General features: G+C 39.0%; 1 protein-coding gene across 4 annotated transcripts in view; it reads right to left on the reverse strand.

Annotated features, from left to right (window-relative positions):
* CACNB2 (calcium voltage-gated channel auxiliary subunit beta 2) overlaps window positions 1-24,897 on the reverse strand; it is a 248,435-nt gene that overhangs the window by 213,625 nt on the left and 9,913 nt on the right. For all 4 annotated transcript variants that reach the window (XM_071560219.1, XM_071560217.1, XM_071560220.1 and 1 more), the window contains exon 2: window positions 23,186-23,278. In XM_071560219.1, the coding sequence (XP_071416320.1) occupies window positions 23,186-23,278 (93 nt within the window). The remainder of the gene's footprint in view (window positions 1-23,185; window positions 23,279-24,897) is intronic.

A 24,897-nucleotide genomic window follows, 5' to 3' on the forward strand; every position in this document is an offset into this window, starting at 1 on the left:
CACTGCACAGGCTCGAAGGACACACCCACGGTGGGAGAGCCCTTCCCATATCTTCGTTTGCAAAGCCGAGCCAGACACATTTAAGCACACACACACTTCACAGGCAACCTTGTCAGCAGCAACCTTCTCTTGTGCCCCACTAGGTCTAGGCTCCCCTAACAGTGCATGCTTCTGCTGTTTTTAGGGGCAGTTATTTGCTGCTAAAGATCCCCAATTCATAGGATAAGATCAGTAAGAAATGGTAGCTTATTCATCTGTATGATGATGCTGGGCTTGCCACTGCCTAGCCTGGATTTTTTTTGCATTTCTAGCAAGCACTACTGACACTTAAAAGGAGAATAGTGGAGTACCTGAATCATTGAAAAAAAGATACCAGAAAAGAAGAGGGGTGAGGAAGACCATGAAACAGAAAGAACAAAGACACTCAAGATCCATAAATCTACTAGAACTCCCTGAATATAAAGGCTGGGGAATGAATGGCATTCATACTGCTGTGTTAGAAAACAAACTGTATTTAGTCTAGGCATCTAACAAAACTGCAGGTTCTAACTTCTGTTTACTTTCTGTCACCAGGCAGAATCTGCTGTATCTCAAGTTGAAAAGTTCATAAACTAAACATTATTTTAAAAGTTCAAGAACTACACACACATCATTATATAATGCAAGTACTTAGAGTCCAGAATACACTGAAAGTTTGCCTCTTGACAGTCCTAAAAAGGCAGAAATATTTTTAAAAACATTGATTGAGCATTTTCTATCATTACTAACAATAGCATTCTTTAGTTCTTTATAAATGGTTCTTTGCTTTTATTTACCTCACATCAAAACACTAATGGAAATGACTTCTAAACTTATTTATATCTAGTTCAAAGTATTAAGACTAAGAAATTTCCTAAGAGAGAACATATTTTCTGATGAATCCTCTCTTTTTTAAGCTAAATTAAATGTTCACTAGAGGGCTTAAAGAAATGCTGGGGTGAGTTTTAAAAACAATAAAGAGCTTCTGAATATAAGCAAGAACTCCCATACATGTGCCAAGAATTTTGCAACTTTATCAACATGATTCATAGTTTCATTTGGAAAGGGGCCACGTACACACACAACCCTGTAACACATGAGGTCCTGCACATGCAGTCAGCAACAGCAAAAAGAACTTGGAAAACATTACAGAACTAAACAGAAAGAACTGTTCCCAGCTATCAGACAAAGAAAAGTGGAGGGCTATGCCCAAGTGAGTGCTTTCACAGAGCTTTATTTCTGTGTTCTGAAAAAGTATATTCAGCAGCATCAGAGCAAAGTCATAAAGTATGTCAAGATTAAATCATAAGGTTTTGAAAATAGCCCTTGTCCTTTCCTGACTCCATGCTGGAAGATGCATATTGCGGCTTGTTTCCTCTCCATTTGGCTTTACAAACCAGCCTCAGGGATGTAAAACATATAGGGATCACAACTGCTCATTAATCAATCACACTCCTACATTCAGAAACACTTAATTTTGCCTGGATAAAGATATAAAAGATGCACTGTTAAAGTGGAACTTAAGGAATTCCCTCACACTTTAATGTTACAGATGGAATAATATTTAGTAAATAAAAAAGCTATTTGAAAAATAGGAAAATCAACAATTAAAGACTTAGGATGAAGTTTGTTCATATCAAGAAATCATTTTTAGAAGTAGAAAGAAAGCCGCGTTTCAGCAGCATTTCTTCTTCAAAATGTTAGTACCTAAGTTTTTGCACATGTGCTGGTTTTGGCTGGGATACAGTGGCCAGTATGGGTCTGTGTTTTGGATTTCTGCTGAACATAGGGTTGATAATGCAAAGTTGTTTTTGTTATTGCTGGGCAAAGCTTATACAGAACTAAGGTCTTTTCTGCTTTTTGTACTGCCACACTGGTGAGACAACTGGGGGTGTATGGGAGGTTGGGAGGAGACACAGTGGGGACAGGTGACCCAAACTGACCAAAGAGATATTCCACACCTTATGACATCCTGCCCAGTACAGAAAGCTGGGGAAAGAACGATGAAGGGTGGAACATTTGGAGGGATAGTGTTTGTCTTGCCAAGTAACTGCTAGTGTGTGATGGTGCTGTCCTGGGGATGGCCAAACACCTGCCTGCTCAAGGGAAGCAGTAATTTAATTCCTTGTTTTGCTCTGCCTGTGTGCAGAGCTTTTGCTTTTCCTATTCCTAATAAACTGACTTTATCTCAACCAATGAGTTTCCTAGCTTTTACACTTCTGATTCTCTCCTGGGTCCAACTGGTGGAGGAGTGAGTGAGAGGCTGCATGGGACTCAGTTGCTGGTAACCATGACACCATGTCACACTGTTAAGAGGAAAGCCACCCCACCCTGACCCTTCCCTCTAAAACTCAAACCCTCAACAAGAAAAAATAAAAATGCCTCAATGCCAGAAGTTCAGATTTTCCAGGAGAGACAAGGTACTCTGTAAAAAATGTTTTCAGATTCATGAATCCTTATAATGTCATACAGTTGTTAATTTTATTGTTGTATTGTTATTATTACTCTTTCATCCAGAAACAAGATTCTTATTTTCATTCTGACAAGGAATTCTTCCTAGCATTTCTTGATTAAGAGTTTTTCAAAACCAACACTGTAGATAAAAGGAATATGTCAGCTAGATTTGTTGCAACAATATACTATTTTTAACAAAAGTTTCTTTGGGACAGGCTTCTTAAGTTCCAGATAGGACCATTAGTGAAAGTCTCAATTAAAAAAAAAAGTCTAAGCACTTGTTACAAAACAAGTATTTAGGGAACAGAAAGATACCCATGCAGGATGTAGACAGCAGGCTGAGATCCAGCTTCTGGTAGATGTAGACTATTGACTCAAAGGAAAAGACATGGACCCACTCACTTCCTGGGTAGGACATTCAACTGGTGCATATGAAATATTTCAACTGCCTGCTGCAGAGAGAGCTGAACAGTTCATACAAATGGGGATATTTTACAGACAAACATTAAGAGGAGAAAATTTCTGGGCAGAACCTAGTTCAGCATTTAGGACGTCTGCTTATTGCAGCACAGAATACCGAAGACTTGTTTTGCAGTGACGGATCAGATCACCGGGACTGTTCATCAAAGCCTGTCTCTCTTTCCTGATATCTTTTTTTCACTGGCTGGGAACAACACTGAAAAATATTTTAAGTTTGTTCCAACATAGGAAACCTATTTTACACCTGCTCTACTTGAAACCCTCAATATTCATGTTTCTCCTTGAACTGTGTGATATCAGAGTACAGTTTTTTGCAGATGAACACAGTACCACAAATACCATAGTGAGAAGCATATATTTCTAACCTCAAACAAAAATTTCCAGCCTCACTTTCAACAGAGGCCAGTAATTTCAAATTGTACACAAAATTCCACCCCATATTAAGATAGCTTCACTTTATCCACTATGCATAGTGCTCAGCATTATACCTAGAAGTTGGCTATGTAGGTCAGCTTGCAACAGATACTCTCATTCCACTCAATCCACCTGAAGATGACATAGACATATATAAACTTCTGCCTAGCTAAGGCAAAGAGGGTTTCCATGGCATGCACTGCCTTGCTGGGGATTCACAGGTCCAATCTCTAGAAGCAAAAGGCTGAATTCATAAAATCTAAGGAAGTCTTCCCAAGTATAATTGAGAAAACAGTGTGCTTATAATTGCAAATAAATACATTACTGTAATTGTAAAATTGCCCCAAACCCTTAATCTATAGTATCTTTTTACTGTACCTGCCCAGTCCCAGGTTTAGTGCCCTGCGTTGCTTCAGCAGGAGCAGATTCCTGCAAATCCTCAGGTTTAAGGTCTTGAATTTCTTCCACAGAAATTGTTTCCAGCTCATCCTTGCATCTAGGACTTTGAGTGTCCTCTACAAACTCTGAAATATTTGATTCCTGCAACCTGTCCGGTGTTGGGCCCCATGCCTCATCTCCAAGAGCTGATTCCATTTCCCACCCTGGTGCCGAGAAAGACAGAGCGCTCCTTACAGAAGCAACCTGGTAACAAGAGCATCATCACCTACAGGGAATGATTACAGACACCCGAACCCTGCTCCCAGCAAGTAAATAAAACAAGAAACACATCTGGTTTAAAATATTCCTATTTTAAAATATCCACTCAGTAATATTTTATTCCACTCATGAGCTGTATCTATTAAAAAACAGATTTCATTTTACATGAATTATCTTTAAAGTGATTGTTTAAGTGGGTCCTCTGAGAGGAGAGCTCTAGACATTGCAGCAGTGAGACAGAACCAAAACTAACACAAATGACTCAGGATTACTGAGCTTCAGCTCACTGATACTGGTGTGATCCAAGGAGTCCTTTTGAAGCTTCCAATGATCTGCCCTAGAGTTCAATGTAACTCCAAAATGGGGACAGGAACAGATGTGGAAAGAAATTTTTTTCAGTGTGCAAGCATCCTGAAGAACATAGATGGGCAGGAAACTAGATCTCTGACTAGATCTAAGGGAGACAATTTTTATGGCAATAGTGGTGGGACACAGGAACAGGTCGCCCAGAGAGGAGGTAGATGCGCCACCCCTGGAAACATTCACCATTCACAGCAAGGCTAGATGTGGTTCTCAGCAACCTGATCGAGTTGAAGATGTCCATGCTGATTGCAGGAGGGTGGTACTAGGATGACCTTCAAAGGTCCCTTTTAACCCAAACTATTGTATGATTCTATGAAACACTTCATAGCAAACTCTGGTCACTATGATGGGACTCGCAACGCTGTTGGAGGTCTCAGGCTCGAAGATTGAGTAACATGAAGGAGAGTTACCCAGTGGGTATTCAATATAGTGGTACATCAAACACAAGATGCTATAGCAGGAACATGCTAATTAAATTTATTCAGTTTAAGTAGAAAATGATGCAAGCTTCTGACAGGGAGATTACCTACTGAATACATGTGTACGACCAAATATGTACAGATTTCTGCATATTATATATAGCGTATCTTGATCTCAGCAAAGAGAGTATTTTATTTTCTTATAGCTTTCGTTTCTTCTCAAGTGAAAACAAAGCCATAAATTTAAAAGTATCATGACTAGAGCCAGCCTGTGTATCTAAAACTTCCACAAAAATAAGAACAAAAATATGTTTAACAAGCCTTTAGTAGTCTACCATCATCTACCAGCATCTTTAGATAAGGGTAAAAAATCCAGGTTATTCAACAGACAAGAACTAGCATAAGCTTTGTATAAGAACAGAAAGAAACATGCTTCCAGAATTAAAGATATACTGTGTTCCCCCTTCAACATCATTAATTTGATCAATGTTGTGTGCATAGCTGTATGCTGTCAGCTAAAGAAACAGATGGATGACAGAATGTGGTGTGGAGACAGCAAGAGAAAGACCTGGAACACTGCAACTGTGGGGAGACATACAAAGCTTAGATTTAGAACTGCTGGAGAGCACTACTAGATAAAAAAGGAATTTTCCCAATGTTTTGAATAAATATATATTTACTCATTAAGAAAAAAAAATTTAATGCCTAAAATTTTAGATTTTCTTCAGTAAATTATGGACATTTTTTGCACTACTGTTCTTAACATAGTAGATAGATTTTAAGTCACAGGATAAAAAAATCAAATGTCAATGGCATAAAACATTATAAAGTGAAACAGGCCACAGAAAAGAAAGATTAAGTGTAGGATGCATTGACTTACAACTCGATGCCTCTACATCCCCTCTGTGTAACAGGATGGCTGCGCACAGCCCATGCAGAACTGTCACACTGGTCAGTGCTTAACATCAGCTGCCTTTGTTTCAAGGGGAGCAAGAGCCCTTCATGATACAGCAACTCTCATTTGGGTCTATCAAATCTGCATTTAATCAAGATCAGGAAAATTCACAAATACAAAAGCTTGCAGCCTTTGCAATGATCTCTCACAACTTATGTACCGGGGTACTATTTCAGAATGTCTGATAAAAGTAGTTCAAACACACATGGAGAAAAGATGTAAAGTCATTTGGGAGGGCAGTGAGTTGTGTCTTCAAGGCATTTTTTTCCTCCTCAAAATAATCCATTACTTATAGCCCAGATGACAGCTCCAAGAGGGGAAAATGGCTGTAACAATTCGTGCCTCTTTTATCCTTATATTTCTGGGCAGATAAGGATATTAAACACCAAATTCTCCTGCCAGTTGTTAGAGTATCTCATATTTTTTCTCTTCCTCACTGACCATTTAACACAATTAACAGAGTCACACACAGCACAGCCCCCTGCTCACATGGCAGACACCACCCCCTGATACACGTGCCTTGCACACATGCTGAGAGAGGCTCCGAAGAAAACACTCCTGCTTGCTTTTCAAGCTGAAGAAAACAAAACATGGCACACATATTCTTTGGTTGGACACCCATGCTCAATTTGGTCTTCACAGAGCTGCCCCCATGCTTGTAAGACACCCATGGGAAATGGTACAGGAGGCCACACTTCCCCATGTTTGCTATTCCCACCCCATAATAACCTTCTTTTTACCCATTTTTACCCACTGCTCAAGGCTAAGGTGCTCATGAGACCCTGATGAAAGAAGGGCCCAAGCAGGATGCAAGGAGTCCCTCAGGTGTTCTCCTCTGGGTGCACACTCTGTCCTTACTCCCTGACTACTGATGGCTGATACTTCTTACTTTCCCCTCAAAGGCTGCTCCAGGGTGGCCCCCCTGGCTATGGAAACTCACCCACATCCCACACATCACGACATCCATCCCAGTGCTGAAGCACTTGTCTCACCACCTTGCCAAATTACCATCACGTTCCGACTCTCTCTCATTCCTCACTATTTCCCTTGCTCCCAAACGTATGGCAGGTGTTTCAGTACCAAAGGATATTTAACAGACACTTTAATCATCTGGGTATTAATGTACTGCTTTTTCTTTTTTTTTCCTTCTTTTTTGGCACAAAAGGTGTTATATAAAATCCAGTCAAAGGGACATTTCATATCTGAAGAAATGCAAAGACAAATCCCCCTACTAAAAATATTGCTATATAATAATAATACAGCTTTTACTTAAAAAAAATGATCCAAGAAGATGTACTTTCCAAAAAATATTGAAAACAATCTATTCTACTCACATTAATATTTTGTAGAACACTGAAAGCAGGTGTTCAACACACTCTGGAAATACTATGCATTCCATGTTACTGCCTATAGCACAGAAGATGAGACTAATCACAGTTACAAAAGACATTTCTATGGAAATTAAAAAACAATGAAGCTTGGATAAAAAACATTATAAACACACCTATAGTTAAGCAAGCTATAGGACAGTATATTTCTTTATTTTCCTTTTACTGTAAAACTGCTAATATTTGGGATATAACTTTCTGATCAATTTTTCTAGTTTTGCACAAAAGAAGTTTAACTACAATTTATACGCCAAACAACAGTGTGTCTTCCACTCTGACAAAGAATAATCAAAAAGAAAAAAGATGGCTATCTTGGCATTTATCTTAGTCTAGAGTTTAAGGATCCCAGGCAGGCAATGGACATGCAGAAGAAATATACAAGGTTATCCATGGATTTCGGGTATCTAAAAATGCATGTATTACAGGCAATTATGTCCGTATAATTTACCTGTTGCTCACTTGCTCATTTATATTTCTGTATCTTGAACCAGGACATGCTAAAACAATACCTGCTAGACTGAATTGCATGTAGGTATACTCTCCGACCTAAACTGGATATCATTATCTCAAGTTATAGGAAGTTAAAAGAAATATTTCTTAAACTGGAGTTTCTGTGCCTAGTCTTGTATTTGCAATGAACAGAAAGTCCCTGGAATGAATACAAAGTTGAACAGAGCAGATGTCATTTACACGAGTCAAATACAAATTTAAAACAAACAAACAAACAAATAAATAAAAATCACTGTGACTTGAAGAACATTCCTCTCCAGAAACTGAGGCAAATTCACACATCAGGTGCTCACGAGTCTGCCCACAACTTTCAGGATAAGAGAACTATTTTTATGTCCTCTGGACAAAAAGGAATAAAGCATGTGTTCACACACACATGCTATGGATAATTAAAAAAACCCAAAAAACAAAACAAACAAAGCTCAGGTTCAGCTTGCTATCTTCTTACATGCTCTACTTCCTCATGCAATCTTCTTCCAGTATGAAAATAAAATTACAACCAGGTAGTTTAGTTTAAGTTGAGAACTGCCCATACATTTTACCACATTGTCAATTTTCACCCTTGCTATATTATGATAACAAATTTAGTACCTATAAAGGTATTACTTCTAGAAGACACAAAAAATGATGCAAAGTAGCATTCATCATGAAGGATGGTACACCAAATACCAAGCTTTTACTCCACAAAGGGAGTTTTAAATTCATATGGAGATGGGCTGCTCAGAAAAGCATCAAAGTTGCTATTAATGAGAATGAAAGGTATGACTAACAGAATGAAACTGCAATCTTTCAAAACTCTTGATCCAATGCTGTCTGAGGTCTGCGTTCCAAGACATCACTTTTTGGACTCTGTCAAGAAGTCCTTGTGTTGTATTTCCATTTGCTAGAAAATCACACCTAGAATTGTTACATGCAGATCATTGTGCTATCAGTACAGTAAAGCTCACCATGCACCATCTTAACAAGAGGATTTTTCAGTGAAATATTTCTTGGGAATTACAGTATTAGATTAATGAGATGTGCAAATGTTTTATCAACTCAGTCTCCAGAGCAATGAGTCACTCCTAAATGCAAAACAGCAACAAAATTAAAAGCTGCTGTGTTCTACACCCCATAGGTACAGAACATATGATTTCAATAGAGCAGAACAGATCGAAAAAGGTTCCATTGAAATGGGAAAGGGCATAGGCAGAGAAAACTCTGTAGCACGGTTTGCTAAATCTGTGCTCAATAGCTAAAGAGGTGTTGTTAATGCTAAACAGCCCCAGAAGCATCAACCAAGAAGAGTATGACCATCAGACACAGATATGAATCCAAGAGGCTATTTACAGGAAATACCTCACAATGTAGTTAAATGCCTTCCTGACATCCGATCCCATCAGATCTCGGAAGCTAAGCAAGGTCAGGCCCCGGATTAGTACTTGGATGGGAGACCTCCTGGGAAATGCCGGGTGCTGTAGGTTCTGGTCCTGAGGACTTCACTGGCACCGTCCAAGCTCGCTTGGCCATGACAGATGAACCTCAGGACTTAAACGGTGGGGCCAGTTCTGCGCACGCTGAGCCTCACCTAAAATCCACTGCGCAGGCTGGAAGGGCACACCCACATGGGGACAGCCCTTCCCAAATCTTTGTTTGGGAAGTTTGGCCTACATACATTTACAGGAACCAGCCACAGGCAGATAAATGAGAAAGCTGGTTCACTGATGGTCCCCCTGTACTCAGAGGAGAGTGATTCAGAGTAATGCAGAGCAAAAAACTAATTTAGGCAATACAAATCAACTTCTGGAAGAGATGGCCTGTCTCCATAATCATCAAGCATACACAGGAATTCTGTTAGCTCGGGTGAGAGCTCAAACAGCACTTTCTGCCCTGGCTGATGCCAACAGCATTCACTGGAGGCAGACAAAATGAGCTAAGCAACAGAGATTGTACCAGGTACTCCTTTTCTCCAAGAAAAGCTGGATAAAAGCAAAGAAAAAAGGACTGTAAAAATAGAATCGTTCAAATTGTACCCTATCTTCTTATGTAAAAAACACACAAGTTTGTAAAGTGGATAGTAATTAATAGATACTCTCTTAGATGGTAAGGATGTACCATATAAGGAAGAAACAACATTTATCCAAATGCCTCAGTCACTCTCATTTATGGTGCCTAGAGACCTAACAAACAACAGACTGCTAGCAATCTGATAAATCAGTTCTATTCAGAAATCCCTAGAATACTCTATAGAGCAAATGGGTTGTATAAAATGTTTGTAGGCACAGTGGGAAAATTTCTCATTGTTTACCCTGGTATTCTGGGTTTTTTGCTTACAAAGGCTGTGAACTTTCCTCTGTGCTTTTATATTAACTTTATTCCCATGTCTGTCTGCTTCTTGACCTATCTCATACTGAATGCCCGCTGACATCACAATTTCCAATACATTTTTTGTCAAAACTTCCATTCAAAACAGGATTTAACCTCTCCTGTTAGTAGGTGGGGACATCCATGCCTTCAGGTCAGGTGTGAAGTTCTGGCAGAAACATCTAGCAGTCCCAGAGAGAGAAAAGTCAAGCCACTGTCCAAAATCAGAACCTTCTGGAACACACAGCAGATTGGGTCTCCTTGCAAACTCACTGCCTTCCAGGGAAACTACAATGTAGGGATGAAGAAAAAGACAATGGTGTTCCCATAAATCTCTTGCCTTGGTCATGGCGCAGGTAAGATGTGCTCCAAACCCTGGGGCTTCCCACAGTTGGACTGTGGGACTGAGGCATCCAAGTTTGATGGGTTTTGGCATGATAGGGACTTCAACCACACCCTTCAGCCCTGGGCTGTACTGTATATACTATACATCCACATGACTATTCATAGAGTCCTTTGTGGCTATGAAGCAGCATGCAGCACTTGACCTAAAACAGCATACCAGTAATGCAGAGGCCACCTGGGGCCAGAGAGAACACCTGCCTGAATACAGCACCCAGACCCTTCCCTTACCCCGAAGTGAGTCGCCCATGCAGCCTCACTGGCCCAGGAACCCAGCGCAAGCATAGTTTGGTGGCTTGCAGCACTGCTAAATTACTCGTAATACCCTTACCAGCCAAGAGCAAAATGATGAGAGCACTTTCCCAAGCTGGCAGAGACGAGTTTATACACAGTTCAGATTTTCATAGTGTTCTGGTTTGGGGATAACTTATATAATAAAACTGATGACGTATTTTAAAACAGATCCTGTTTTCCTGAAAATATAAGGGATATTGTATTTCCAACTCTTGAATGACCAGTAAAATACCACTTTCACAGAAAAATTTAGTGATACATCACAGTTAAACAGACTTGAAAGGAAAGTCCATTACAACAAATAAGACCAAGTTAAGGTCCTGTTCCACACCTGGCAGAACCACATTAGTGAGACCTTTCAAAAAACCCTTATAAAGAGCTAGTAGAGAAAATTCCCGAAGTGATACTCAGAGTAAGCAGAGAGGTAAATGTTTCCCAGATTAACTGTAAATTGCAGCTGCTTGACTTCAAGTATGTGTTCTGAAAAACCATGAATAATACCAGTCTTATAAATAAAGTGAACTTTCCTAACATGAAAAATAAAATATTACGTGTGCTGCCAAAAAGGTCTGCCTAGAAACTTTCTGTTTAAGTTTGGTACAAGCTAGGAGTAGAATTTCCCCCAAGTCCAAGGTCTACCAAATATTCAGGCAACAGGAGGAGGTCATTCAATGTCTAAATCAAGAATTCTTCTTTTCAGATGTGTAAATTGATCTAGATTTTTAATCTGACTGACTACAAATTCCCCAGTGGTGGAAAGTGAAAACTGCCTTGGAAACAGCAGAGATAATAATTTCATCTGGCCAAAGTCTGTCTCTTCTTGTAAATGGTCTGCAGAACCAAGCAAACTGGCAAGTCTAAACAGGTTAGCATTTTACAGCACAAAACTTAGACAAATGGAAAAGATCAACACCACCTTCTGAACAAGCTGCAGTCTTTAGTCAGAAGTACAGTAGAAGCAGATCCACTTCAGAGCAACCCCAAGGGAACCATCAGAGAAGACAAACTCCCTTCCTGAATGGAGCTTTTGTTCTGCATCACTAATAAAAGTATGTATGATGCACACATCTCCCAAAACCATAATATCTCAAACCTTTCTTGTTCCCATGGATGAACTTTCCCTCTTTTATTTAATGAAACAAACACTGCAACAGTGAGAACCATTATTATTTTATCTCTTGATTTTTCCTGGCTATTAAATCTTGGTTAAATATAAGCCATACACAAGTGCTTTCTGACATCAACAACAAAACAACAATAGCTATAGTTACAAACCAAGTTACAGAGAGATGAAGTACCAAAAATACATATCTTCCAGAGGTTTTGGGCTTCTTTTACCATTTAAAAAAAGGAAGAACTAATAGGACGTTCTCCAAATTATATACATTTGACGCATGATGGAAATAAGCTGCAGGTTTAGCTGACCATGCTTTGTGTGAAAGTACAGAGTGTAGGATAACAAAGAGTGCATGGCATCATGGAGACCCAAGATTTTTCTGAGTATTGTCTAAAGATTTAGCTTTGAGCTGATGTGATGAACCTTGTCATAGCAGAAAGCAGATTCGTGATAAAAAAAAAATACCAGATTAAATGCCAAATTCTGAAGTTCTATTAAAACAGGATTTTACTACATTGAATTTTAAGCATATAATGGGACCAAATTAAGTAAGTTCTGAGTTGAACTCTGAATAGCAAAAATTTGCAGGAAAGATAAAATACGATACTGCAGTATACTTCAAACTGCCAGGAGTCTTTCTAAAATTCTAAATAAATATCACATGGAGGCTGAACACTGTGCAAAAACTTCAAGTATTGGTCTAAGTAGTTCTTGCTTATAAGCAATTAATCAATAAGATTAGAAAAATCCTAAACCTTCCAGAGTTAAGTTGTTTTCACAAAAAAAAGCACACAGCATACTGCAAATTCTCTTAGACAATCTCCAAGGATCACTGCTCCTTAGGCCTCAAACTGATGCTGTCTCTCTTCCCCTTGGCTGTGTCATCTCATTCCAAGGTTTTATCTCAACACCACACTTTATCATCCCACTTATTTATTATGTAAGGTGTTGACTGATTTTCTACATTCAGATTTCAAAGTATAGTAACAGTACAGTTGGTCAAAAGTATTGATGCACTTTCACTTCTTCTCATGTCTGTAACAGCATTTTAAATACTCTTCACTTTTCTCAAATAATAACAGGAACTGAACGATTTTATGAATTTTCCCCTTCAATAACTTCAAACCGCTTATGGAGTTTGAGCAAACAGTATTTTTTCTAAGCATGAGAAATTTTACTTCAACATATTATTGCAGCATGTTATTTAATAATACAAGCAGCTTAGAAAAGCATCGTATTTCCATTTCAGTTTAAATGGCAGATGATGGATAAATTGTAGCTAATGCTGGAAAGAGATGTGTAAAGTGAACAGACTCCTCATTAAACTCTATTACTAACTCTGGCAATTTCCTTGGCAATTATTTCAAGGACAAGACTGAAAAAGTCTTTAATCTTTCCTTATTATAAGCAAACATTTCCTTGACACATTACTGTTTTCAAAAGAATTCCTAAAAAGTAAATAAGGTCAAAGAAGTTGGACAAAGACTGATTTATTTTTCAGAGAGCTACACATGCAACAACATGTTGTTAGAAAAATAGTAAGGGGAATAATAAATACTGAATAAATACTGTAATTTTCATCATTTGTAGGGAAAAGAAACCAAACTAGCTATGCTTCACTGTGTCTACAAGAGCCTGCCTTCAGCTCAGTCCCCCCACAAGCAGGATCTATAAGGACACTTTTGAGAGCCAACTGATCAACCATGGCTTAAAGTTATATTCTAACATAAAAGACATAGCATTTAAAACTAATTTGGCATAAAAACAGAAGATAAATTCTCATCCTGTAACAGCCTCCCCACGTTCAATCTGCAAAACAACTGAAAACTCAAAAACAAGACTGGAGACAATAGGAGGAAACCTATCAAAGGCATATATAGATGTATTTCTTCCTTTTTCACTTCATCCATCCTACCTCTTTTTAGGTTCCCTATTAGCTTGCAGGAACCAGTTCTATTTCCTACCAAAGACTTGATTATCCTATGAGTAAACCATCTGATGAAAATCATTACACACATTGGGAACTACAGGTTTATATGGAACTTAATGACCTTCTTTGGCAGACATGGAAAAATTGAGATGTTCTACAGTATCAGATTTTAAGTAAGAGATTTTATATACAAATGACTACTTCAGGTCCTACTATTTTTCAGGTCAGTTATATTCAGGAACATATTATGTGACCGTCAGTGAAAACAATGCCCACTGACTGTGCTCACATGGATGTCACTCTACAATTAATTCTCAGAGAAAAATATCTTATTGTAAATCCCTCAGAAGACTTACAATTCATTTTATAAGTAATGTAGCACTAATCTTTTCAATGAGCCTAGTATTCCAGCAAAGTCTAAGTGAGATCACACAGAAAAGCAACATTCAAATCTACAGGAACATATAATCAGTGCTGGAAGTTCTGTCTAAACACATAGCCCAAAAGAAGACAGATCTCTGCTGCAACTGCCCATAAACCTGGCAATTTTGTGACTAATTGGACCGAAATGGCACTTGTATATGTTGCAATATATCTACTTAGTGAGGGAGGAAACCAAACACTCCTGAGCAGAGCAGGAATGTGCTAGTGGAGTATCGTGAAAGACAAAAGATCAGAAAATCCCTCTAGCTAATCACACAGTATCTTTACTCCCTGAGCCCTGCCAGCAACTAGGAGCAGTCCAGCTTCACAACAGATAAAAACTGAAACAACTTGTTGCACATTCCAACCAGCAGTTATTTTCCCATGAAACTGCTCACATTTTGGAGCAGATGACATTTGCTTTACAGAGGATCAAGCTGTTTCCTTGTGTTAGGTGCTCATTCCCAATCAAAACCATGCAGCATAAATGCAAACACTGAAAATCAGTGCAATATTTAAAATTACAAAAATCACTTCAGGTTTACTTCTCCATAAAAGGAACTATGCAGCTACGTTTATGGTGCACTTACATGTAATTATAAACTTCATTTTGAAAATGACGTATAAGATTTTATAAGATCCCCCCATATATTAAGCCCTTCTTAAAAAAAAATAAAAAGAAAAAGAAAAATCCAACTAAACAGGCCCAGAAGAAAAAGTTGAATTTATCTTTATAGAACATTTTTTACAGTCTCTGCATTAGCTATAATTAAATATATGCATGGTCTCATTGCAGATACTTTGTATGTTGGTGCTTACTATAACTAGAAGACATGTAAGATAGCATATAATAAACTTTGCATCTCACCACAATGCTCAAAATGACTGAGTAAGACAATGCTGCATACAAGAACCAGAAACCACAGTGAATTTTCTGGGAGAAGCGAGGGACAAAATAAAACAAAACACTTGATTGTCATTCAATCCGGTTCCTAGTTTTGAACTATTTACAACTGTGTAGTTTTTTTCTTGGAGCTCCTGCTGTCTCCCACACAAGAGACCAGCAAATACAGGGAAGGAGTTTCTCAGCATGGCTGTAAGGCTTTGAGAGGTTCAGCTCTTGCAAGCCCCGCTCTGATTAGAAGAAAACAGACAGAGACTTTCAGAGAGCAGTCATGAAGATACTCGGCAAAAGAGAAAGCTTGAACACTGAGTTAGGCTTAAGCCTTTCTTCTCATTTCATATACTATCCACTAAGCCAGATGAATATTCAACTGTATATTTAGCAGAGTTGCACAGGTCATTCTTACCCTTCATCAGTTTGCCTAACTGCTTAAAACCCCCTCACACTTCTGCCTTAACAACAAAGCACTTGCCTCCTCCTCCTCATCCTCTGCATGGAGGCAGCTCTGCCTCCTGCAGACATCCCACTTGGCTCAGCAATGCACAAGTTCTGCCACACCCTTCGAAAGCCCTGCTACAAAGGGATGCATCTGATATTGCCAATCTTGATTGAGGTCAGGCTGTGGTAGACATGGAGCAACTGGAAAGCCCCATTTCTTCTCTCCCCAACAGGCCCAGAGAAGAAGCACATAGCCAGCATGCAAGACAGCAGCAATGGGAATGCCAAAGAAGGTCCAACAGATGCCAGTGGTGGGGATGCCACTGATGACCCTTCAGGGCTTGCATCTCCCCTGCTGTCTCACAGGAGGCCACATAGGACTTCTCAGACACCTTGCAACACCCACCCTTCATCTTAGCAAGCTCATAAGCAATGCTGGCAATCATCTCAGCAGCGATGTTCAAAATTTACACTGCTGCTTGGAAAAGGATGTGTTGACTTCAGCAGCATAAAGAGTAACATCAAACATGTTAATTCCAGGCTCTAAAGAGAGCTCCTATACTTAAAATTTTAATAATGCATTATATTCAGTAGTTCCCCCTGTAATTTTTTCACACCCTGCTACAAGAAGAGTAAATGGATGTTTAAGAAAAGCTTTATGATGTTTTGCCTGTTTGTTTTGGTTAGAGGGTGTGTGGGTTTTTTTAAACACATGGCAACATTTTGATTTCTATTCTTAGAAACCATCTGAGGCAAAAAAGGGCCCATGAAAGAACTGAAGTCCACAAATGAACTTTCTTTCTGCTGGGTTTTTCTCAGCCATCTCCCCTCCAGTCATGCCTGCCAAATCCCATGCTTTATAGGGGCATCTGTTCTATTCTCTCCAGGCCAAAAAAGGAGACTTTTCAAACTCTTACTACAGCTAAGGAAATCTATACCTCAATGACCCTAATGTGATTTTTTTTCCAATGTCTGCAGTTCCACAACTGCCATTAGAAGAAAAAGTCCCTTTCTCCTCTATCCCTTTCTGCAGCCACACAATCCCAATACAAGTCTCTTCTAAAAGTTGTCCTCCCGCTCCCCATCTAGCTGGTTTTTAACACATGACTAAGGAACAGATATCAGCCATGAATGAAACTCTACATCAGACACTGAACTGACACTTTTATGAATTCCTACACTGTTCTAGGAGCTTCACACACTCTTCTGCTGTGAACTTGGTATGCTTCATACAAAAAGAAATACATAAAGAAGTTGTTTTCCTATAGTAGTACTACTCCTAGAAACATTATGTAATTTTGCATCATAATAAAGGCAGTATCACTGGATTTGACTAAAAACTGATTAACATCTCTTGATACAAACAGCAGGTTACCCTGAAACTACATTGCCTGTCCAAGATTTAAAGTCACACCCTGTCCTTAAGGGCAAAGTTTGGTTGTTCCCGCTAACACCAGAAGAAAGCAGCAGTAGAGACATCTTACTGCACATGCCAACCTTACTGGAAGGTGGTTTCATCCAAGAACAACACATTTCCCTCAATAACTTATAATTTACCGTGAAAAACACAGAGCACCACAATTCCATCAATTCCCCAAGAAATACCAGTAGTAATGTGTTGCAAATTAAGCGGACATTATAGAATCATAGAATCGATTGGGTTGGAAAAGACCTCCAAGATCATCGAGTCCAACTCTTGGTCCAACTCTAGTCCATTTATTAGATCATGGCACTCAGCGCCATGTCCAATCTGCGTTTAAAAATCTCTAGGGATGGTGAATCCACCACCTCTCTGGGCAGCCCATTCCAATGCCTGATTACTCTATCTGGAAAAAATTTTTTTCTGATATCCAACTTAAATTTCCCCTGGCAGAGCTTAAGCCTGTGCCTCATTGTCCTATTGCTGAGTGCCTGGGAGAAGAGACCAGCCCCCACCTGGCTAGAACTTCCCTTCAGGTAGTTCTAGACAGTGATGAGGTCACCTCTGAGCCTCCTCTTCTCCAGACTAAACAACCCCAGCTCCCTCAGCTTCTCCCCATAGGGCTTGTGCTCCAGTCCCCTTCACCAGCCTTGTTGCTCTTCTCTGGACTCGCTCCAGCACCTCAATGTCCTTTCTGAACTGAGGGGCCCAGAACTGAACACAGTACTCAAGGTGTGGCCTCACCAACGCAGAGTACAGGGGAAGGATCACTTCCCTGGTCCTGCTGGCCACGCTATTTTTGATACAGGACAGGATCCCATTGGCCTTCTTGGCCACCTGGGCACACTGTTGGCTCATGTTGAGCTTCCTGTCAATTAGTACTCCAAGGTCCCTTTCTGCCTGGCTGCTCTCCAGCCACTCTGTGCCCAGCCTGTAGCGCTGCAGGGGGTTGTTGTGGCCAAAGTGCAGGACCCGGCATTTGGCCTTATTGAACTTCATCCCATTGGAATCAGCCCATCTCTCAAGTCTATCCAGATCCCTCTGCAGAGCCCTCCTGCCTTCCAGCAGATTGACACTCCCTCCCAGCTTGGTGTCATCAGCAAATTTGCTGATGATGGACTCAATCCCCTCATCTAAATCATCAATAAAGATGTTAAACAGGACTGGACCCAATACAGACCCCTGGGGAACACCACTGGTGACTGGCTGCCAGCTGGATGCAGCTCCATTCACCAGCACTATTACATGTATCACTTGTGTAAGGCTTAATCCAATCACAGGCTTTCAGTGAAATCTGCATAAAGAGACCTGAAAAAATCTGAACCTAACAAAATATCCCCCCACGTTTGCATCAGAAATAGCAGATGAGAGAATTAAGCTGAGCAGCAGGTACATATTTTCATGTATTAAAATCAGTGTTTGCACAATACCTCTAAAAATGCCTCACCTCATTTTGTTATTGGCAAAACCTAAAAGTAAGTCTGAAAAGCTCCTTTTTTCTCTAAACGGAAAACATGTCTTATTTGAGGCATACAAAGAATGTAAGAATATATCAATTTACTAACAAGTGGGTTTGTAATTATTTATTTATATTTTCTGGCTAGTCACAATCTTGTTCACATACAGTCTTCAAGAAACAAAAATAATTCTAGTAGGAAAAGCACAGGTAGGTTTGTTAGTATTGGACATGAAGACCAAAGCTAATATCTGTGCCTGCCGTACACCAGCTCTTTGTGGCTCAGCCTGTAAAAGCATTGTCTCGGTGACAGCCTGCATGTATGAGCTGAATATATAAGCTCTACCACTGTGAAAAGGAAAACTAAATTAAAACATGAAAACTAAGCTCTACATCTGGGGGAAAAAAGCCAATTAAAAGAAGAGGAATACATGTCTGACATGGCCCTGTTCTCTGATGAAATCAAGATTAAGAGGCATGTTTATGAGCAAAACTAAGTCAATATTTTCAAATTAATTTTTAGTGCAAATCTTAGTTTTGTCATTCATAAAATTCAACAGGTAAGTACACAGATAGGCAAATGTCCTTAGAGCAAAGTAGAGGAATAATAAATTCTATACATAACTATTTATAACTGTGTTTTTGAGTGAACACAGTGTAACAGGCATCAAGCCAATATTTAAAGAAAAAAAACCAGATTTGTAAAACCTTAAATATTTCTATAAGCCAGTCCATAGACTAGAGCCTATTTCACAATCTAATCTGCCTTTCAAATACATAAAACCCCCACCAACTCAGACTACCTCTGTGATTTATCATAAAACCTTGACAAAGACAGGTCCAGAAGTACAACCACAAAATAACATAATGCTATCAGAACATGCAATTTCCTTAAAATAATGCTCCCAGGAAGTGCACAGTATTGTGTGCAACATATTTGGTTTGATCTGTATTTTGAAAAATCCCTTGGGAACAAAATCATTATCAAGCATCAGACAAAATGGCAACAAGTAGAGATCAGATCCAATTCAGTCTTCCAGTTTTTCATAACTAACCCAAAGAACAAGCGGCTTATCACTCCAAAGCTCCAAAAAGATGATGAAAACTATATAACACAATGTCCTTTAGATCCCTAAAGACAACTGATTAAATTCAGTTAGGAGCTGATTGGAGTGCAATGATGCTTCTGCTTTCCAAATATACAGCTTAATTGCCAATAGAACTTCACAACAAAACAGAGAGAAAAAAATGTCCCTCTCCCACTACCAAAAAGTCAAGCAGTAGCTGCTGGCAAGTGAAAGAAAGGCCAAACTGTTATTTTTTTAAGCTCCAATATCAATAATATGCCAGAGACAAAACTAAACAAACAATTTTTTTGTAACAAACAAATAGAACATGTTCCAAAACATTCTTCTAAAATCTCTTAGGTTTTATAATGTCACAAGTAAAAATTAAAATAATAACATATATCAATACATTAAATTTCCAGCAGAAAGGAGGAATAACTGGATTGAAAAGAATGTTTTTTTAATTTGTGTACTATATGCAGATGCTCCAGTTTAAGGCTTCTTCTATATACATGAGAAACAATACTGGATAGATTGCTCTGCTCTATTTCAGCACTCTGCAAAACAGATTTAAAAGGAAAATATCACTGTGCACAGGGTTTGCAGAGTGCATTTTCATCTTATACAACACCAGGAATTTTCAAGCAATTTGAGTAAAATGTTGCTTTCTTGTCTCTCATGCAAATAAAACTAAGTTGGCATTACTTTTACTACTGTAGCATTTGGTATGCATAGCAGGAAACTTGCCAGGTACATACTGGAGCCAGAGGAGCGTGTGCCCTTAAGGAAATAGTAAAATGCAGATACAATAAAGCTTTATCAATGTAAGCATTAAACACTCAGTCCCTCCCTCCTGGAGCAGCTCTAATTTAAATGCCTAGAGGCTCTGTGGGTGCAAAAGACTGAATCCTATATCCTTGTTCTTGCCAAATACCCACATTGTCTTCCACATGCATAGCATTTCCTTAGGACTAGACATATTTGTCTTCTTTTATCCAGCACCAATATATTTCTTGGTTAGGAAATACCCACTTTCCATTGATGCTGATGACAAGAACCCTCATGCCTCTCACAGCTCCCCTAGTTTAAGGACAGGCCAATTAAGTATGATGCAAAACACCTTCAAACATTCTTCTTTATGAAGAATGTAGACAGACTTTAGTGATAAATGTTCGGGACAATCCCAGGATTCTTTCTTGAGTGCAGAAGAGACTGGTTCTACAAATGAACACAAAAGTTGCACTACAAGTCAAGAAGATAACGGGAAAGGAGATGACAAGAACCAAAGAGGGAGAAAGGAGGCTGGAGAAAAAAAAAAGGCTGCTATAGACATCACAAGCATTGTTGAAACAAGCAGGTTGGGTGTATTCCACGTGAAAATCAAAATGCATGGTGAATAAATCCACAAATCCCTTTTTAAGCAAAAACTGGCTTCCTGGTTTTAAGACAGCATTAAAATAACAGAAAATAAAGGGTATTGATTATACTTGATTATACTTGGTGGCAATTCTTCCTGAGTGCAAGACAAGCCAAGCTGTCCCAGGAAAAGTCAGAGCAGGAAAGTCTGTTGAAGATGCAGTCCAAACTGCAAAATAACCTCCCAGCAGCAACTGTGAAGAGATTTTTCACTAGTACACCTGCTACAACTTGAACAGCTCTGCCTGTGCCTTACTTGCTAGGAATATTTTGTGGGGATTTTTTAAAACTTATTCTGGACAATGTCACATAAGATATATTCATTCATTAATTAATTTATTCATTGACATCCCTTCATTATCTTCAGTGACAATACCACTGCAAAAGTGAGTTTTCCTTCAGCAATCTATAAAATCTCTGCTTTTTCACAGAAACCTATTCACCTTTCAATCATTTGTTTTATATCACTTGAGTAATTACTGAATTTGGATTTATTTGAGGGAAATACATAAATGTCTTCTGTAAAAATCTACATTTGAGGAAGTCACACTCTATGGCCCCTTTAGAGCCCTTGGAAAGAGACACAGACTACAGCTCACCAATCCTGTTTTATATGTCTGTTTTAAAGATTTGATAAACCATGCCTCAACAGTCTATAGAGACAACCAGATCTCCACTGACTACAGGAGTCCACTTCACCATCTCTAAGTTGTTTGATGATCCATCTCCTACTACAAATCCTCTTTGCCCTGCTCCCCCTCATGACAGCAAGATGAGATATTCGAGACCAACTTCAGATTTCATTTAGGTAAATAAGAAAGAAGCATGTGCAGCTGGTGTAAAATAAACACTCATACTTTACTAAAAATGTTCCAGGCTGATTTCAACATCCACCAGGAGCTAAAGAAAACAGCAACACAGAATTCCTTACAAAGATTCCTTGGAACTGCGAGATCCTGTTGCTGCTCCCAAATGCTACTTAGGCATTTTAGGGCATTTTAAGACAGTACAAAATGTCACAAATAAGAAACTTACTTAATCTGGGGTTTACACATTGATATAGTTTACTGCCACTGAAAAACTGCCATGATAAATTAGTATTTCATGCTTATGTCCAACAGACACTGAAATACAAAAGGGGCCTGACTTTATCAAATCCACACCCTATCACAAAGCCTAACAACGTGGTTACAGCAGTACAAAGTAGAAGAATTTTGCTAAGTAAAGATGTGTATTGATACAACAAATACAACAGCAGTGGAGATGAAGTTTTCAGATGAAGGAAAATACAAAACAAGCCAATAGAGAGGGAGTTGTGATGTCTGCTTATGGTAAAACCGAAAACTCTGCTATGAAAGCTCCCAAATTCCAGAACTCCTCTGAAAGAGATGGCAAAGTCTGTATTTACAATAACATGGCTTAAATCAGCAGGACACGAAGAACTGTATTTCAGACTCTGCAGAGGTTCAGTCACTGTGATGCTCTGGGTACCATTTCTGCCCTCCACTTTGTTGTCAACCACCAGTACATCGAAACGCAGACTCCTTCCCCAAAAGCAAAGTCTCAGTAGCACCATTCTGCAGTCAAAGACCACTCCGGGGTCTGGCTACCCTCACAGATACCCTCTGTTGTCCAGATTGATCTGTTCTCCAAGAACCCACACAGGTCTGGGATCCCCATAAGGTTCCACTTGCATCACTCCTTTTTAGGGAGAGACACACAGACACCGGTCATGGGAGCCTACAGCACTGCCGCATCTTCCACAGACTTTTTTCAACATCTGTGCAATGGGGACAAGTGCTGCGAGGGATTTCCCCTCCAAACCATGCCTCAAAATAACACTGGAATGTGGGAGGAGAGCATCTAGGTTCACACTTCCTCATGCAGCACTATTTTAAGCAGGAAAATCCTGAGGATTGGTAGGGTTTTGATTCTTTCTCCCAAATGTTGCCACTTTAGGCACTCCCATCAGACTCTGTCTCCTCCTCCAGCTTTAATCACCTGATGGCATACAAGTTAACAGAAACAAGGAAAACTACTATACATGGAAATGAATGAGAAATGAAGAAGTATTTTTCTGCCAAGACCAAAACAATAGTAACAAAATATTTTTCATTGTGCTGTGAGAGACTTCTGCTGTTTCTCAGGCTACAGCATCCCTCTTTGATTTGACAATTTACCAAAAAAAAAAAAAAAAAACCAAAAACCACAAAAAGCAAATAAAAACAAACCAAAACAAAAAACACACACACAAAACATTTCTTGAACATTTATATCAGTAAGTCATACAGTCTTTCAGAAGCTGAAAAACCCATACCTGGCGTACAAAACTGTTAGAGGTAGTGTCAGAAGATGTACTCCCATCTGATCCTTTAAATCGGTTTTTTCTTCTTGCCCCTTTACCGTAAGACTAAAATAAAAACAAACAAAACAACCAGATTAGAGAACCAGCATTACAGCATTAGTCTGTGTTGCACAGAAAGGTCTCAGTGTCTCCTAGGCTAGCAGGGATTCCGATTATCAACTTTGTGCCAATCAATAAGGACATATTCAGTAAGTAACTGATGGGATGTGTGAGCAAGTGCTCACCAGGCTTGGTCAATTGAGCCCTAAATGATTTTTAGTTTTCCGTGTTTTTTCACATTGGGGTTTGGAAAAGCATTTATAGACTTGTATAGATGTAGAATTATTCACTCAAGTCACAATGATTAAAAAGTACAGCTTGTTTTGCAGCTGGTTTAAGTAAACAAGGAAGGAAAGGAGATACAGGAGCAGTCTCCAGTACACCACAGCTATGAGCCGTGTCAGCTGAGGGAACATTTAGAGGCAAGAAGTGACCAACAACTTGTTAACTGAGATACAATCTTATAACCCAGGGAGAATTTACAATAATATTTTTTCTACAAAGAGTTGATGAAATTAAAAGCAGAATAACAATGAAAAAGGCCTGTAGGTATAATTGGAACAGGAATAATATGCAACTAAAAAGCAAGCCATCATTTCTATCTCTTAGAAATTTAAAAAAAAAAAACAGGAAAAAGCTACGGTTCGCTGAAGCAAAAATTTAAAACTAAGGTTTAGAAACACAGCAAATGCATGTGTTTGTGTCCCCCTCCCTAAAAAAAAAGCACCAAACCTATTTGTTCTGTGCATTTCAAAACTGATCATCAAAACTATGTTATCTGCAATCACTTATTTATGTGGCGATTGTAAACTCTGCCATGACATCACCCATGACCAGGACATCCCTTCCAGCTATAGCAAAGTCTCACAGAATTATTCTGCACAATGACATTACAACACAGCCCTTCCTATTCTAGTCCAATTGTTTAAGTTCATCTAAATTTACAAAAGAAATTATGTCTTGACTACTTAAGATATTATTTTCCTTGAGGCTGATAAATACATTTTTTTCCTCACTCATCATGCTGCTGTAAAGGTCATTTTACTAATCCATCTCTCTGGATCATGTCTCCTGTCTTTAAATACCTCCTACAGTTCACTGCAATAAACAGGGTCTTTGTCTTCTTTTTCAAGGTCTGTGTTGGCCAGTTCTCAATCTTACCTCTCATCCTGCATTCAGCACTGAACTTTTGAATTCCACAATAACTCAGGGGGAAAAAAAAATCCAACACAAAAAACAAACACCAGTCTCCATCCTCAACATGATAAATTTTCAGAGAGTAATTTCATATCCTCTCCCATAATACCTTGCAATCCTTCTTCCAGGGACAAAAATTCCTTCACAGAAATCTCGTTGTTCTCCTTCAAACATAGAACAACAAAAAACCCTCTTGATAATAACAAATTAGTGTATCTCAAAATGTTATACTAATCAAGGATATTATTTATTCACTATTACTTCCTAGAATTCCAAGTCCATGCATCCACATCCTGCTGTTGACTTTGGCCATAAGCTGCTCTCAGTCTGGGGTTTAGTCACGGTGCGAAAATTATGATCAGCTTACTGGAGACCAAGACTGTGCATGCATTACAGCACAACACTCCTAATAACTTGGCCCTAATACA

This window comes from Pithys albifrons, chromosome 7 (genome assembly GCF_047495875.1).
Source record: "Pithys albifrons albifrons isolate INPA30051 chromosome 7, PitAlb_v1, whole genome shotgun sequence".
NCBI lineage: Eukaryota > Metazoa > Chordata > Aves > Passeriformes > Thamnophilidae > Pithys > Pithys albifrons.